Source organism: Canis lupus, chromosome 33 (genome assembly GCF_003254725.2).
Source record: "Canis lupus dingo isolate Sandy chromosome 33, ASM325472v2, whole genome shotgun sequence".
Taxonomy (NCBI): domain Eukaryota; kingdom Metazoa; phylum Chordata; class Mammalia; order Carnivora; family Canidae; genus Canis; species Canis lupus.
The window spans coordinates 11,462,062-11,480,302 of record NC_064275.1 but is presented as its reverse complement, the minus strand read 5'-3'; the positions used below and the strand labels follow the sequence as shown (position 1 = coordinate 11,480,302).

General features: G+C 36.1%; 1 protein-coding gene across 15 annotated transcripts in view; it reads left to right on the top strand.

The window, feature by feature from the left end:
* CBLB (Cbl proto-oncogene B) overlaps positions 1-18,241 on the top strand; it is a 409,638-nt gene that overhangs the window by 366,752 nt on the left and 24,645 nt on the right. For 10 of the 15 annotated variants that reach the window (XM_049105235.1, XM_049105233.1, XM_025478474.3 and 7 more), the window contains 5 exons: positions 3,752-3,898; positions 7,290-7,387; positions 7,503-7,634; positions 10,223-10,363; positions 18,111-18,230. In XM_049105235.1, coding sequence (XP_048961192.1) covers positions 3,752-3,898; positions 7,290-7,387; positions 7,503-7,634; positions 10,223-10,363; positions 18,111-18,230 — 638 coding nt within the window. Of the gene's footprint in view, positions 1-3,751; positions 3,899-7,289; positions 7,388-7,502; positions 7,635-10,222; positions 10,364-12,027; positions 12,165-18,110; positions 18,231-18,241 lie in introns of all 15 variants that reach the window. The other 5 variants (XM_049105236.1, XM_049105234.1, XM_025478509.3 and 2 more) reach the window with 2 other exon arrangements.

Here is an 18,241-nt window from a genome sequence, read left to right as displayed (position 1 = left end):
CATAGATGAGTACATAGAAAACACAATGTCCGTGAAGGAACATATACCAAATACACATAATTGAACAAATTAAAGTTGAAAGAAACCGGTTTTGTCAGGCAATGTCACAGGAGGTTCGTCTATAGACAATAAAAATGGATATTTCAACTTTGCCTTTCTTCTGGAAAAGTTGATGGACTAAAAGTGCGTTACCAGGAACTCGCTCAGTTGAAGGAAAGAAAAGCACATGGCAAGGGTGGTGTTGGAGTTATAGGTTACCTAAATAAAGCCAGTGGGATATGCAGGTCACCCCCCTCACTCCAAGGATGTATAATGCTCTAGAGGGGTGTATCTGTGAGTTTGTTATGAAATGTAAAAATCACTAAGAGCAGCATTAGAAAATATATTCTCGGTTTCTTTCAAGTGTGCACTTGCAGAAAATGGATGTATTTCTCACAAAGGCTCCAATAACTAACACACAGTGAATTTAACAAGAGGTGCAGGTGGGGGAGAAAATGACTGTGCGCCTTTGAGGGAATGTGTCCTTGTGCATTACCAGCGGATTAACTCCAGAATGACAGCCACCATGCAGAATGCTGGGCCAACGTATGAGGCTAATGTAAAGGGGATGAAGTAATGGGTGTAAGTGGTAAGACGGTTTACTTGGCAGCTTTACCTTGGAAGCAGCCAAATGCAATCTGCTCTATTTTGTTCCTCTGATATCCTAAACATTTCTCAGAAGCCAAATCAAGGACCAAAAATTTTCTAGTGTCCATAGGTTAGGTATTTTCTCCACTGCCAAAGGTAATCATACATGATAGCTACCGAAAATTGTTAAACTTGTTATTTTACCACTTAGTTGCAAGTAAAATCGAACCTCCTTTTTGAATTAGTTTGTGAAGGGGAAGAAAATCCCACATACAATTACAAATCGCGTAATTATTTATGTGCACTGAGATGTCTCTTATATTAATTGTATACTTTCTATACAACTTCTTTATCTTCTGTGTACCTTGTCTTTTTATTAAAACTATTTTTTAGAGAAGTGTAGAGTGATGAGAGGCTTTATGTTTTTTTAGATTCACAGCACAATTGAGAAGGTACAGTGGTTTCCCACATACTTCCCGCCCCCATACATGCCTTGCCTTTTCCAATACCGGCATCTTCTACCTTCATGGTACATTTGTTAAAACAGCTGAACCTGTATTGACACATAATCACCCCAAGTCCATACTGTACATTCCCATTTTTTATGATAGAAACTGCTTTTATTTTTCCCCTTCAGAACTGGACAAGATTAATTTGATATAAAAAGTTATATAATGCTGAATAAAATGCACTGGAGTGAGGGGCACCGGGGTGACGCAGTCAGTTAAACGCCCGGTTGAGCATCCAGCTCTTGGTTTTGGCTCAGGTCATGATCTCAGTCAGGATTGTGAGATTGAGCCCAGCATTATACTCCGTGCTGAGCATAGTGTCTGCTAAAGTTTCTCTCTTCCTCTCCCTCTACCCCTCCCTCTCTCCATGCATTCTCTCTCTAAAATAAATCTTAAAAAAAAAGTTTTTTAATGCACTGGAATATTATAAACTGGCTTATCTAAGTAGAATATTATATTGATAGAAGAAGTTTGCATTAAAAATACAAAGAAAAATCTGACTCTTTAGAACTTATTAAAACGCTGATAAATGGGATATCTAAGCACTTTTTTGGATTTAGATACAAATGCCACTTGAAGACATTTTTCACTTCTAGATATAATCCACTAAAATCCATTTAAGCTAATAATCTATGATTAGTAAATTTTAGCTTTAAGCCCTTATTATTCCATAAAATCTTAGATGGGCTTTACTTCTCATTTTCTTCAGAAATACCCCATCTGTTGATTTGCAGGAAGGCACAGGGGGGGAGGGGTGTGTGAATTACCCCGATGAAATTCTTTATCGTTGAAGAGAAAATATAGAATCAGCCATAACGGTTGTGGTTTCAAAGACTGCCCATTCTTGTCTCAATATGCAGTCCTTCTTTGGAAACTCTTAAATCTTTGGAAGTAATCCACAACAGGCAGATAGGTGGATGTTGTTGAACAATTGGTCAGTAAGTCTTTTCCTTTTTCTTTTATACAAGAGATATGCTTGAATTGCATAGGAAAACAGGATTCATTATGAATGAAGGTATATTAGGGCATAGAAAGGATGTATATTGTTTCATTTGCTAATAGAACCCATTCTGGTCCTTGACTTAGGTAAATAGATGTCTGTGTTTATAAGGCTTAGAAAGGTCATGTTTGAAGTCCCTACTCTAATACCCATCAATCGGATCACCATTTTGCAATTCATGTTCTCACCAGCTCTTCTACTTCTTCTAAGGTTACACCACAGGAGGTGTCCCCCTTAGGTTATTAATAAGGTTATGAGCTTGGGCTCTGGGCATGACAGTGGACTTTCTGTCACTGTGCTTTCATCTCACTCTAAACTGTCATCTGAATTCAGAGATAGCTCAAACAAACAAGGATTCAAAAATCCGCATTGAAAAAAGTCTTCAAAGACAGGTAAAAAAATATGCTTTTGAAAAGTCTTAAGAGAGACATTTCTTTAGTCTTTGAACTTTCTAAGGATTCAGATACATAGTTGAAACTTGAAAACTTGAACGTTTTTCACAATGTCTTCTTGTTATGGGCGCAGAGAAAAGCCCTTAAAATTTTTCTCATTCTAGCTAGTGAGAAGAAATCTAGATGAAGTTATTTCAGGCTTTATGGCACATATACCAAAGGACTCTTGCTCCCTCTACAGAAGGTGCTTCAATATTGCAGTCACAAAGATTTTTTTTTTTTAATATTTTTAATGAAACAGAGGTTCACAATGATGAACAAAAGCTTCCGATTTATATATTAGCAACAATGTCTTGCAAACTGGTTGGATCTCCTAAAGTTAGGGTAGGTTTGTGTGTTTCTTGCATAAGCAAGGGTCGGATTTAACTCCATTAGCAACAACTGTGGAAAAACAGTAGGTTTTGTTTCCTTGTTTGGCTTTGTTTTGTTTATTTATTCTCATAGATGGGTAAAATGCCTGAAAATTTCTTTTGATATTAGGTAATTGTTGTACTCATTTTTGTTCTTTTTTATTTAGCCAGGGAATTGAAGCCATAAAAATAATGTACTGTACCTCAAAGACTTAATAAGTTCTCTTATTATCTACTTCTAATTGTTCCAGTCATTTTTAGTTCTTAGTAGTAGTTGGGGCAAAAAATTAACAATTTGAATTGTACTTGAACTTCACAGGAGAAAGAATTCATTTAATTGAATTTTTTTTCAGCTATAGGTAATATTCACAAGAGACAGAAAGTTTGACCTTTCTATAAAGACTTCACTAATACATAAAACTACAATGCGTATATATTTATTATCTTAATTTACCCACTTAAGTTAAATTGGAACAAAATGGTAATATTTTAATGACTTTGGTTTGGATAATTTTATACATCTTTTTAAACTTTAAGACCTTTTTAATCTGACAGGATACTAGTTTTTCATACTGTGCCATTTAAAGTTATAAGTATGAAAATTCTTTTATTTCATCACTAGAGTCTTAACAAAAGATTGAAAATCCTTTTCATTTGTATTTAGTATAAGAATAGCCCTTCTGATGTTACCCTGTAATGGAAAAATGAACACAAGTGACAAAGTAGTTCCTTTGATTTAAGTCTATCACACCCGACTCCATGTTCTGAATTGTTATGCTTAAACTAGACTGGATTTTCTTCCCTCTCTGGTAGGTGTACTGGCCCGTTAGCAAATCCCCTTTCAGAGAAAACCAGAGACCCAGTCGAGGAAGATGATGATGAATACAAGATTCCTTCATCCCATCCTGTTTCCCTGAATTCACAACCATCTCATTGCCATAACGTAAAACCTCCTCTTAGGTAAGCATACGGGCAGCATTTATCACCTCACATCTCACAGCATAAACATTATCATGTGTGGTTTTTGTTTTTAAGCATCTGAATCACATGTATTTAATTAAAAATCCTTCCTGTTCAAAGCCTTCTCTTCCTATATACCATTTTCTGCATTATTTTCAGGGAAAACTAAAAGATGCAGATTTCTCATTAATCAGGAAGTCATTTAATTAAATAAATTGACGAGTAAATCTAATGGACCATTTTGTTGGCCCTTTCCCCACTTAGAACAAATTATAGTCTGATAAAACTTTGCTGTACATTATGTATTGCGGTGATTCATGAATTTTCAGTACACTAGTTTCAATGCATTTTATCAGTTCTAAGCACCTATCTCAGAAGAAAAATCAGTGCTCAGAAACAAAGTATTATCCGACCTTCCGTGGAATTTTTTTTTCATGATATAAAGACTAGTATATATTCATTTCCCTTCTTGATATGCTACCTACTTCTATTCATCATATCCTGAAGAAGTCAACAAACAAAAACACAACAACAAAAAAAACAAAGTATTTCCCTTAACTATCTTTTTTTTTTTAAATCAGGAACTATTTTACCTTTCCTTAGATCAAATAAGAATGTGAGGAACAGTGTTTTTCTTTTTTTCTTCTTGTCAGTCATTCTTATAATAAAGACATTCTTGGTCTTCGAAATGGCACTCTACTGAGGTATATAAGAGTTATTAAAAATGAGTAGTGTGGGGCAGCCCGGGTGGCTCAGCGGTTTAGCGCCACCTTCGGCCCAGGTCCTGGAGACCCAGGATCGAGCCCCTTGTCGGGCTCCCTGGATGGAGCCTGCTTCTCCCTCTGCCTGTGTGTGTCTCGTGAATAAATAAAATCTTAAAAAAAATAAATAAAAATAAAAAATAAACATGAGTAGTGTGTATTGAAATATTGATGTTTTTAAATTAGAAGGATGATTCTACACTTAAATAATTGAGTTAATAATCTGTGGTCTCAAATATTTTTCTTTTTTCTCATCTGACTTACATGAGGTACTCAATAAGTCAAATCTCAGTTTTAAACCTTACTTTGTGAACTCATTTCCTTAATGTGACGGAATCCCTGGAGCTCTGCTGGGCATACTGAGGGCTCGGGCCCAGCCTTCCTGCCTCCCAGCATCTCTCGATTGAGGATAGAACTGCCGAACACCTCAGCCATCTATGTCATCTTTACTTCATGGGCCATTTCGTTTTCAAGGTCAAGTCCATCAGTGGAAAGCATTTTATGAGTGGAGTGTTTCTTTCTTTCCAGATGAAAAATCTAAAAAATGTTTTAGTGCCTTTCTTTGAGTATCACACTGAGGTGAAATCCAATGCTTGGAAAAGAGGAGCAAATCTTCATTTTAGCCAGAGAGGTATCTACAAGAGTGACCCTCGTTCGAATTATCAACACTCTGCAGAGTTCTTATCCAGGATTACTAACATTCTGCAGTCTAGGGTTCCATATTTCAAAACAAAAACCAAAGTATTTCTTGCTAATCACTGGTGTTTAAGACATTTATTGATAAAATGGTGTCACTGAGAAGATAAATAACTGAGAGGCAATTTGTTATATCAGAAGAACCAAATGTCTACTACTTTTATTAGAGGGAAGTTATTCCTTCACATCAAACACAAATTGTCACAATTCTTAGGTCTTTTGGCTCTTACAAATGTATAGTAATTTTTAAAGACTGAAGTAAGATGAGCTTTTTTGGTTTCCTTGGGATTTCATTTTTTTTCGAGAAGCTGAAGAAGTGAGAGGTATAATTTCAATGCTTTAAATTTTAATTGTCAGATCATATTGGATGAGATTTTTGGTGGCAGGCCTCCCAAATCCTGAAAATAAATTTGAATTATGACCACCATTACCATCTTTCTATTGTTATAGAGAAGTAATAAATGTTGATAATCCCTAAACTTAATTGGAGAGAATTTTTTATCTAATTTGTTCTTGAAAGCCGATGGATCAAGTACCTTCTTATGTCCTCCAGAGAGCACTCTTTAAGCTTAAACACTTCTTTCCCAATGCATTTTCCCACTTTGGAATATCAGAAGAAATAAATTGTCAATATGTGGAAAAAGTTAAACAGTAGATGAATAATTCAATTCAGTTTCAGTAAAAATCCATCATTATTATGAAAATTCAATACATGATAACTATTTTCAAATGAACCATCTCTGGCCCCTGAAATAGATGTGGCCACCAGAGAGAATGGAAATGAATTTCAGATGAAGCCACTCTTGCAGTAACTATTTAAATATCCACTATCTCCTCCGTTATGTATGTACTTTTACTTTGCCCCAAGAATTCAGAGTAAATCAGAAAAAGGAAAATATAAACTCTGCTTTCTATAGTTTTTTGTGAACAGAATAACTTGGTGAGCAGAGTTCGTTGTTACACAGCTATATTCTAAAGACAAAATATGGGACGCCTGGGTGGCTCAGCAGTTAAGTGCCTGCCTTCAGCCCAGGGCGTGATCCAGGAGTTCCAGGATCGAGTCCCACATCAGGCTCCCTGCATGGAGCCTGCTTCTCCCTCTGCCTGTGTCTCTGCCTCTCTCTCTGTTTCTCATGAATAAATTAAAACTTAAAAAAATACAAAATATGCCCTGTACTTTGTCTTCCCACTATCTTCCCATGCCCCAATTTTGTCCATTATGTTCAGAGTATGATTCCAATGTCCAATACAAATAACAAAAATACTTTTTTAGTAAGTATTATCTTTCACAGACCCCCAGATTCAAATATATGTTGTGTACCCAAGGCCTTTGCCAAAGCCATTTTTCTACAGTTGTCGGAAGTGCGAGAGTTTTCATCCTAACAGTAGTGAAATCCTAAAACAGACCTCAGGTCTTTGAATATGTCTATCAGAATTTTAATGAAACTACAGAACATTTAATAATTCTTCTTTGATGGGTTCAGTTTATTATAAGGAAAGCTTAAAGTATAGAAATAAAAACATGTTAAATACTATCAACAAATAATAAAGCTGTTGGGACTATTACATATTTGTTTTTGCCTTACTGCATGTTTTTCTTCAAAACTTGACAAGGTACTATTGAACTTGTCCAAATATATGTTAATTTTCACAGTTGTGTTTAGCTTATCAGCAATTTTTGTGGCCCTTGTAATTGTTGATTTCACTTTAAGAAAAGATTGTCTTTCATGAGCTATTTACTTCTTCTTTGTAAAAATAGTTCTGAGTAAGAATGTCTAGGAAATATTTCTTATACTTTTTCCAGAAAAGGAAATTACATTTACTTTCAAGCTTTAGCATATGATCAGGATTGCTAGTTCCTATCACCCCTCCAAATTACTTTTAAATGGAAAGTAATTTCTCTTATGATTTTTGTCCTGTGATCTCTGCTTTAGGTCTTGTGATAATGGTCATTGTGTATTGAATGGAACACATGGTACATCTTCAGAGGTGAAGAAATCAAACATCCCTGAATTAGGCATTTATTTAAAGGGTATGTATAAAACATATTCTCTTTGTGTTCTACATCTTAATGGTCAGAATTTAAAGGCAAAATTCCATGCCATTGTTATACTGAAAATACATTAAGATTTTGTGTTATCCTCTAGGAGATGTTTTTGATTCAGCCTCTGATCCAGTGCCATTACCACCTGCCAGGCCTCCAACTCGGGACAATCCAAAGCATGGTTCTTCACTCAACAGGACGCCCTCTGATTATGATCTTCTCATCCCTCCATTAGGTTGAAACCTTTAAAAAAAATTTTCAAACAAGCCACCCTGCCTGTTCTTTCAGTTAATATCTGAATGATCAGATTTCAGAGTTCAATGTAACACAGATTACAAGATTACGAATCTGTCTGAATTAGAATGGATTCTCTAGGTAGCGGTGGCTCTCAAGTTCCTGTAAACACTATTCCGTTTATATGATTGAAGCAATGGGTACAGGGCTGGCCATCAATCTGCATTGTAAGCTGTCTCTTCATGTACTGAATGCAGTCCAAAAAAACCTGTGGGAGCATCCTTCCTTCCCCTGAGCCCTTGTGTTCTAGTAGATTTGAAGTGTTCATCTGAGATTTTCTTTAAGTACAATTCTTAATGAATGTGTACTTACTTTTTCTTTCAGCATAACATGACCCAGTTCCACTTACTTAGCTAATTACATTATGGAAAATTACATATCTTATTGTAGAGAGCCGAGAAATAGACTCTGTCTTATAATCATTGCAATTGCATATCCAAAGAATCTCTGTCTCTTTGGTTCAAATTTTAATATAAAATACACTAGTATGTATGTGTGCAAAAAGGTACACGTGTGTATGTATATTAAAGCTGGTTGCTGCTGGTACCTGTGTTAATTAATTCTAGGAAGCTTCTCACCCTATTTTTAGAGGAAGACAATTGGAATCTCCACACGTCTTCAGGCTTCACGATAACAAGTCACCATAACATAAAATCATGTATGATCAAGGTCTATCTATAAACTTCCCTGAATTAATTGTTAGGCATCCAGAAATATGAAATGACCCTTTTGATTCTTTCCCAGACACCGTCAACCAATGATGTTTCTAGTTATAGAATTGCTTCTGCTCTTCCTGTAGTTCACTGCTTCATTCTCACCAACATCAATTACAAGCCTCTGCCAACACTTTTACTTAGTTTTTTTTCTCCCTCCCATTTCTTCCTGTGTGCTGGTTTTTGACCTGTTACCCCATCTTCATGACCTAGATCACCACTGTCCAGTAGAACTTTTATGTGGTGATATAACGAATCTGTATATTCACCTGTGCAACTGTGGGTGGAACTGAATTTCAGTTTTTAAGTAAACAGCTATCTATGGCTGGTGCCGGCCGTGTGAGACGACGCAGGTCAGTGTTGCAGCCTGTGTCTGTAACTCAATCTTCCTCTCGCTCTTCATGCACATCTATGCTTGATTTATACTGTTTATTTTATACCATTCCCTCTGTCGAGAAGACACCATCCTTGCACTTAATAAATAAATGTATATCCCAGGCCTACCTTGCTGAATATCGCTTTCTGCGTTGCCCGTCCCTCTTACAATGCGGAGCTCTCTCCGTGAGACCAGGGGCACTTTCACCTGTGAATCATACCTCTTTGTGAGTTTCCCTTAGATTTTCTGGTGGAATCTAAGCTCCTTGCGTTAGGACCTTGTGATTTTGATCTTCACATTACCTGTGTGCCTAGCATGGTATACCTGACATTTAGGGGCTGAAAAAAGGACTTGGATGAGTAAGATCATGAAAGTAGCAGATAGCTGAAGGTTGGAATAATAGCAAAGCTCTTTCTCCTCCCCTGACCCCTGTTGCCCACACCTTCAAATATTTTAAGTTAGAAAAAGACTTCGATCATTAGAGAAAATACTTTGAATATGTTTCATAAGGCAAGTTGGGTTAATGGTAAAGCCATTTTTCCTTAAAATATACCTTTGGCTTAAGTCAATAAATTTAAATACATGAATTTTTATTACTGGAATCTGTAGGTGTTTGCTTATATCCTGTTTCATTCACTAGGTATTTGAGATTACTTACCAAAATACATATATTGCAATATTGTAATTTTATTGTTTTAAAGAATTGAAGTATGGGAAAATATGAGTAGAATAGTAAGATGTGGCAAGGGAAAAATAAGTAGACATAAAAGCATGCTGCAATATTCTGTAGTTACTAAAGCTGGGAAATATGCAAATATAAGTAGTTTGGGGACCAGAGAAGATCGTTCTATATTTAACTGTTCCTCTTTAGAGATATCTGATAAGTAGAAAAATATATTTCTCTTCTAGAGGTACGTTTTATGTATTTTGACAATGAAATATATGCAACATTAGTTTTAAGTGAATTAAAATCCAGAAGAATAAACTTTAAAAGATAATCTATTCTGTGACATTAAATTTTTTGTACATAGTGTGATTTTCTAATAAGAGGCTGTGAACTCTTATTGTTACATTAAAAAAATTCTGTTTTGATGGTATGAGTTAGAATAATTTTTAGTTCAAACATCATGTCCTTAATATTACAAAGGTTACAAGTAGATAATAAGCTCTTTCATAACCTGCAGAGCTGCCTTTTACCAGAAAGGCCTGGAAGATAGAAAAACATTGCACGTGAACATGTATGTTTGTGTGCCTGTGTTTCTCTTCCGACACTCCCCCAAGATAAGTAGCTTTCATTCTCAAAGTTGGTAAATTGTGAGATAAACCCTGCAGGTGAAGTTCTTTATGAGCAGCAAGAGAAAATCAATCATTACTTTGGCCTGATGCTGTGTTTTCATTAATGAAGTTCTGCTGTTGACACTGACCTTTCTTTAAATGCAGGTGAAGATGCTTTTGATGCCCTCCCCCCATCCCTCCCGCCTCCCCCACCTCCCGCAAGGCACAGCCTCATCGAACACTCTAAACCTCCCGGCTCCAATAGCCGACCATCCTCAGGACAGGACCTTTTCCTTCTTCCTTCAGGTAAGAGGGAAAAGCCAAAAGAAACTTTTCACTTAAAACAAAAAACATTTTCTAAGATTGTACTGTCAAATAAGCATTAGTAGTGTATGGTTCCTAGCTCCTTAGCAGAAAAATCAGGGTAGAGGAAACCAGCAGTTGGGCAGGTTTGCTTGTCAATTGGTTAATTTAATGCAAAGGATTATAAAAATGTCAGAAGCAACAGGAATCATAGGTGCTGCCGAGCTCGTCCAATCCAGGTAACATCCGTTATGCCACAGAAGGCATCCCTGAGAACCAAAAGGGCTCCACGATGGGGCACTAGTGATGAGGACAGAATTGAGACTCTCCAGATTCTGAGCTCAATATTTCTTCCTAGTAAGTTTTAATTTTACTAGCTATGGCTGAGGGTCATAATTGCATTCAAAAGACAATGTTTTGGTAAATTGCATCATTACAACATTAATAGATTTTTCTGAAATATCTGATTTTATTGTTACCATTGTTAATTTTTAATATCAGTGTATCAAACTATTGTTTTTCAAGGAAAAATCAACACATAGCTTTTTTTTTTTTAACCTTTCGAGTGAGGAATAGAAATAAAAATAAAGAGACTTATAACAAACCATCCACTCCATTAGCACTCTCAGGAAGAAATAATCAGTTACATTAAATCTGCTGATATCATCCAGTATGTCATGTTGATGAGACTATGATCCATATTCAAATTTTTGTCTCAATTTCGTTTGGATAAACATAGAAATTTTTTTTAACAATTCCATTTTATATTAGATAAATCTAGAAGTTTTTAATGAGGGCTCAATTTTATTTGGGGCCGACTCTAGCTCAGTGAAAACTTGGGAATCTTAGTCATTACCATTCACCTTTACTAATTTTCCTAGATTTTTCTTTTCCACTCATTTTGGTAACTAGAAAGTTTGAGGCGATTCATGGATGAGACACACAAATTATACTCCTGTAACTTGAAGTAGGTAGCTTTGGCTTCTAAAAGAGGCTCATTTTTAAAAAAATAATTTTGAGTTAGTTTTTCATCAGTAAGTATTGCTTGAATTGTCCTTTGTGTCACCTGCTCTGTGAGATGCCCCCTCCCCTCCTGGAGTCCATGAATTCACTGGAAACTATGAATCAAAAAGCAAGGGTCGTACCCCTTCTAATCCAGGCAGAAAGCATGGATAGCTATTAGGCTCCTATTAATTCCTATATCATAAATACTGATAACATTTGCTATCTTTTTCACTTATTCAAATCTTTGTTTTATACATGAACTTTAACATACAAGAGTCACTCTAAAACACAGCTAACCTTTCCCAAGGCTAACTTCTGGATAATCTCTGGTCAGATTCCTACAAGGTACCTATCACTGTTTGTATATGTGGTTTAAGCCCCATGAAATAAAAGTCACTGTAGTGCCTTTTAAAATTAAGTCAAGCTTTTCAGGAGTTGGAAGAGAACATTTTTACACAAATACACACTTTCACTTGTTTTTAATCAAAAGAGCTAATTATAAAATGTTTTAGTTACCATAATTTTATTTTTCATTGTGCTTTATGTAAAAAAAAAACTTCATAAAAATGCTGTGGATATTACTAAAAAAAATTACAAAATGAAAATGCCCCTTTTATTAGGTAAAACAAAAGTCATATAAACTGTTTTTATTTCATATATAGGTCTACTTGTTTTCATTTTGCTTGACTGCCAGGCAGCTCAGCAACGACCATCCGTAACCTACTGTGAGGCTAGCATGGGGCCAGGGCAGTGTCATTTGGACCTGTTGACTGTCTCTGGACTTCCCTTGTACATGGAGGTATTCTGATTCTACTCCCAATAATGTTGATGTCACTTGATAATAAATACTCCTGAGGAAAAAAATGATAACTTATTTTCTTTCCTCTTCCAGCCTTTCATATCATTAACATGACAGGATTCTAGTCTGTTGCTAGATCCTTTATGGGATCCATTGAGATAGCAATTTTTAATCAACTCTATATATTTTTATTAAAGCATAATTAACATACAATGTTATATTAGTTTCATGTGTAGAACATATTAATTCAGTAATTCTATGCACTACTTAGTGTTCTCACAGTAAGTGTAGTTATTTCTGTCATCATAGAGTGTTCTTATGCTATTATTGACTATTCCCTATGCTGTACATTTTTTTTTTTTTTAGATTTTATTTATCTATTTGACAGAGCACAAGCAGGGGGAACAGCAGGGAGAGGGAGAAGCAGGTTTCCCACTGAGCAAGGAGCCTGATGCAGGGCTTGATCCTAGGACCCCAAGATCATCACCCAAGCTTAAAGCAGATGCTTAACCCACTGAGCCACAGGTGCCCCACCCATGGTGTACTTTTAATCTCCAGGATTTATTTTATACCTGGAAGTTTGTATCCTCTTGATTTCCTGAGACCACATATATCAGCTTGCCTCCTTTTCAAAAGAAATATTTTTTTTAATTTTTTTTAATTTTTTTTTTTATTTATGATAGTCATACAGAGAGAGAGGCAGAGACACAGGCAGGCTCCATGCACCGAGAGCCCAACGTGGGATTCCATCCCAGGTCTCTAGGATCGCGCCCTGGGCCAAAGGCAGGCGCCAAACCGCTGCGCCACCCAGGGATCCCCCAAAAGAAATATTTTAATTTTTCTTACATAATAATAAATAGAGCATGGTTTCTTTCGACTCATAAACAAGCATTTGAGTATCATTTTGCAAATTAATACATTATATATCTAAAATAAAAGATTTGTGACCTTTCTTCACTCTTATGTCCATAAACTTCATTAAAGAATACCCTTTAAATGATAAATGAAAGTTTGACTCCTAGTTATAGAATCATAAAAGGGAAATAGAGGTGATTGCTGTATTAAAGCAGAGTGTATGAATGTTGTACTGCTGTTGCTTTCACTGTTGTTCATGCTGTAAAATTTTAATCTAGTAAAATGATAAATCTTTGCTGGGCATGATTGAGATTTGGTTTCCTTAATGAAATCATTATCCCTAATTAAAGACAAAGGATAGATGTCTTAAAAAAAAAAAAAAAAAGTTGGATTTCTTTCTGGTGTTGTGCTAAATACCTGATCAAATGTCAAACGCCCCTCTTTATTCCCAGCATTCAGTGCCCTGCATACTTGAGTCAAGTTCACCTTTGCAGCCTTATAAGCCCACTGACTTCTGTGTAGCAACAATTTTCAAACTGTAAGGTCCTGTGCTTCTGCAAAGGAACCTTAGGACTCCTGCAGAATGTGGGGAGAGGCAAAGCAGGGGCACGGCTCTGATGCTTCTTTTATCTGTTTTTGGTGTTCAGCCTTCATGCAAGATTTCTTTTGGCAAATAGTAATGCCCACTGCTGTGCATGAGCATCTATTCTGGATGGGCTAGTCCTCTCTTAACAAAACCTGAAGAATCTTCAAAAAAAGCTTTCTACTTTGCTAGCAGATATGTGCTTTTGTTCAGATTACAAAAAGGCACTTCTTTTGTGCTGGTGGGTTGAAAGAGGCAGCCCCTCCTTCTACCTTGTGCCAGGGCCAGTGCTCCAGGAACAAAGCCAAGGCTGCATTTCAGTCTGCTCATTCCCATAACTACATGTCTTTGTGCAGTGCACAAAATACACAACATGCCTGGCAGCCCTTGGTGAACCTTTCTTTCACTGTTTTTCTAACCTGGAATCTCTTTTGAAGTCCTTATCCAATCCTAAAGTCACCATTCAACTCTAAAAGCCAAATAATTTGACTTGATTACAGTTAAATGAAAGTTTTCCAGTTGGATCCAGAAATGCAATTTCATAAGTAAAATAGAATACTTGGGTCATTTAGCAAGAGTTATGGAAGAGGATTTAGGCAGTTCCGTTAACTCTGACCTTTATGAAACACAGTCATGATGTGACTACCAAGGGAGCTCCTGCCATCTGAGGGTGGCACTCCCAGAGTTCAGACCAGAGAAGGAGTGAGGTGAGGTCCAGTGCTCAGCTGGCCCGGAGACCACTGGGGGGAGATGTTGAAGAAGAGGGGCTAGAGCTGGAGCAGTGGTTGGTTCTCAAACCGTAGTCCTCCAGCCAGCACCATCAGTGTCACCCGGGGGTCCTACTTAAAATTAAAATTCATAGGCTCCAGGAGGACTTACCAAATCAGAAATTCTGGGAGTAGGGCCCAGCAGTCTGTTTCTACCGGCCTTCTGGGGGATTGTGAGGCATACTCAAGGGTTAGAAATACTGAGCTGGGGTAGTCCTGGCGAAAGGCAGCCAGGGCGGTAAAGGGAGTTTACACCTGACCGCAGAAACCACAGCGCATGACAGGAACTGCAATGTTTAACAAGAGAGACGACTTTGAATACACATATTAGAGTTGTCTCTAGTTACAGTATTTGTGAAAGAAGGACTAGATTTCCTCCACGTTTCCTCAGAAGAACAGACCAGTGAATATGATTAAGATTGAAAATTTCATCACAATTTTCTAAAGTAAGAATTCTTAAGCATTTTATAAAAGAATTATTTTTTCAGGGGGGTGGTGAGTTCTCTAGCACTGAAGGCTTTAAGTAGTGGCCAGATCACTACCTAGTTAGGGAGTTTATGAATGTGAGTTAAAGAGTGAGGGCTGCGGAGAGGGAGGAATTTCATTTCACCTAAATAGCTCTTCAGACCTTTCTAACAATGAGATCCTGCATTGATACTCTTTTAAAATTTGGAGGATAACTGATAAAGCAACCAGATGGTTTTTGGACAGCCCCACAGGAAAATACACCACTATTTTAACTGTCCAATTTTATTTGCCTTTTTTTCTACACTTGAGTAAATATTTGGGAAGTGTTTCAGATAATGAAAAAAAAGGAATTAAAAACATTCCCCAGTGCCACCCCCTAGAGATAACCATTTAATAGGTTTCCTTCTTACGCAGCATAATTTCAATCAATGCATATTTCCTCATTTCTTTTATAGTGAGCAAACTTTTCCTCCCAGTCTTCCCTTAGATTTCTATAATCTCTGAACTAAGTATTAAAATTTTAATTTAGCATTACCATACTGTAAATCACAGACAATAGTACTTTGCTTTTTAGAATAGATTAATGCCATCGTGTTTATTCACTCATTTCTCAAACATTTATTACTAGATAAATGGTACATTGGCTATTGTATTTTCAGTTTGTATGTTTTAATTCTAACTGTGGATATAAAATTTTACTTTAATTAGTTTTTGAAGAATTTATTTCTAAAAACTCGATTGCTTTTCAAAATTATCGGGAGACAGTTGATTATTGTGCTGTCTGTAGTAACTGGGTTGATCTTTTCCTATTGAAACCTGAATACTTTCAACCTTGCTATAGAAGCCCAGTGTACCCTATCACTGGACTAGTAGCAAATTTAGCATAAAGAAAGACATGGGGCAGCCCAGGTGGCTCAGCGGTTTAGCGCCGCCTTCAGCCCAGGGCGTGATCCTGGGGACCTGGGATCAAGTCCCACGTCGGGCTCCCTGCATGGAGCCTGCTTCTCCCTTTGCCTGTGTCTCTGCCTCTCTCTCTCTCTTATTAATAAATAAATAAAATCTTAAAAAAAAAAAAGGAAGAAACGGATGGTAGTGATTTATAACTGACCTAAGTATTTTTTGCTATTTATGGTAATATTTTTAGTATACCTAGTGACTTTTTAAGTGAAATAGTTTAAAGGAACAATACCCTACACAACTATATATTTTGTAGTCTCTTTATGACCCTATAGTATATCCAGAAGCTAATGTTTAGTCTAAAGTGCACAGTTAGTAAGGACATAAGTATGTTTGACAAACCTTTAAATTACCCCTAAAGAGATTTTTTAATAAGTGTATGTATTGTAAAAGGCATGCCTTCCTCTGATCTAATGTTATATCAGCAATGTTTAAAATGCACAATAATGGAAAGTAAATTTTATTGAATATTTAAACCTAAATCTTCAGGAAATTTCTAAACTGATGCAGAAATCAGCATACCTAGTTCCAAATACTTACTCTTCCAAATCAAAGGATAAACATTTGTTGCATGAATTTATCTTCTCAATGCTTCCTAAAATGTTTCAGCAAAATTAATGAGGCTGAACCATTGACTTTTTAAATATCAAAAGTGCAAAATCTAACATTAGTTTTAATCTTGAATTTTATAGAAAGCAAGTTAAATAGCCTTACTTAGGTCAAAAGAGTCTCCAGCAAAGCTCGGAATAATCATTATACTCAAAAAGGGGAAAATAACAATCAAGATTTCAACTCTTGCCTTACATTACCTAGTTAAAAATCAGTGTAAATACATGCTAATTTTCTTCGTAATCAGATTCTTACATATTCTTCATGACAAATTTAAAGGGACATTAAAACAATAAAATATAAATTGGACCCTTAATAGTTATGATTTTAATCTTATGTTAGTAATTCAGATTTCACTAATTTTGAATTTATGAAAAATATGAATCAATCTGGATTTATTTTTGGTAGTTAAAAGCACAGATTTATGACGTTCAGGCCATTTGCCTAGCAGTGTGCTTGGTACTGTGTGGTAGGTGATATAATTTAAACACAATGAGAACACAAGACCCCTTCCCTTGAAAGAACTTACACTACCTCTGGAGATAAGTGGCAGACATAACAGAAGGTAATAGGAGAGAAGAAAACAGAGGAGCTAGAGATAGAAGTGGTGGCTAAGTAAATTATCAGTGAACCAGACATTGCAGAGATAGTGTTTATCTACTCAGAAATGAAACCAGTTCTATGGATTTAAACCTATATGCTACTAATTTTAAACCAGTTATATTTTTGGTCCTAACAATTTAATATAGTACACTGACAACATTTATTTTTCTGCCTTCAGTTCCAATTAATAAACATCATTAGAAGTAGCAAAAGTAAATTTAATTTGTGTATAATTCATAATTTGTACTATTTCAGATGCCACTGCTCTGACTGCGAAGGTGGTTAAAAATACCACTTTTTACTGTACATAAAAAGCTTAAAGGTACTAATACCACAATTTTTAACAATTGAATCTACTGTTCAGTGACCCAGTTAAAAATGACTTTTAGCTTAGGATGCCCAATGTAGTAATTTAAGGAGCACTTTATATATACAGGAGATTTCACACACATGAATTTATTTAATCTTCACAAATCCCAAATGTCAGGTACATTTTATAGGTTATGCCTAATGCTTAGAGATTAACAAACTTGATAATGGCGCTTATAGGCAAAATTCAAACCCTCTTTTTTTTTCTTTCACTTTGCAACAGTTTCTTTTTTTTTAATTTTTAAAAATATTTATGAGAGAGAGCACGCATAAGCAGGGGGAAGGGCAGAGGGAGAAGGAGACCTCCCACTGAGCAGGGAGCCTGACACGGGGCTCAATCCCAGGACCCTGGGATCATGACCTGAGCTGAAGGCAGATGCTTAACCAACTGAGTCACCCAGGTGCTCCTACTTTGCAACAGTTTCTATTCATTACACCGGACAGAATGGGGCAGAAAATAAAAATTTGCAGCAGCTTTTATCACCAAGAATTTTATAATTATGATCTGGAAAATATATAATTAGTATTTTGTATTGTCTAGGAATAAATGGGAAGAGCATATTTGAGCAAGTAATGAATAAATTAGAAAATAGGATTAAAAGAAGGTTAATATCAGTCATGAAATTATTGTTCTAATTTTCAAAACCTTTGATCTTTATAGAGCACTTCTAGAATGTTTTTCTTCAGCAATTTGGTAGAGATCATATTAATTTGAAAATTATCTTTACTTTTAAGACCCCTTCTTTGATCCAGTAAGTGGTCAAGTCCCTCTGCCTCCTGCTAGGAGATTACCAGGGGAAAATGTCAAATCCAACAGAACATCACAGGACTATGATCAGCTTCCTTCAGCTTCAGGTGAGTTGGCC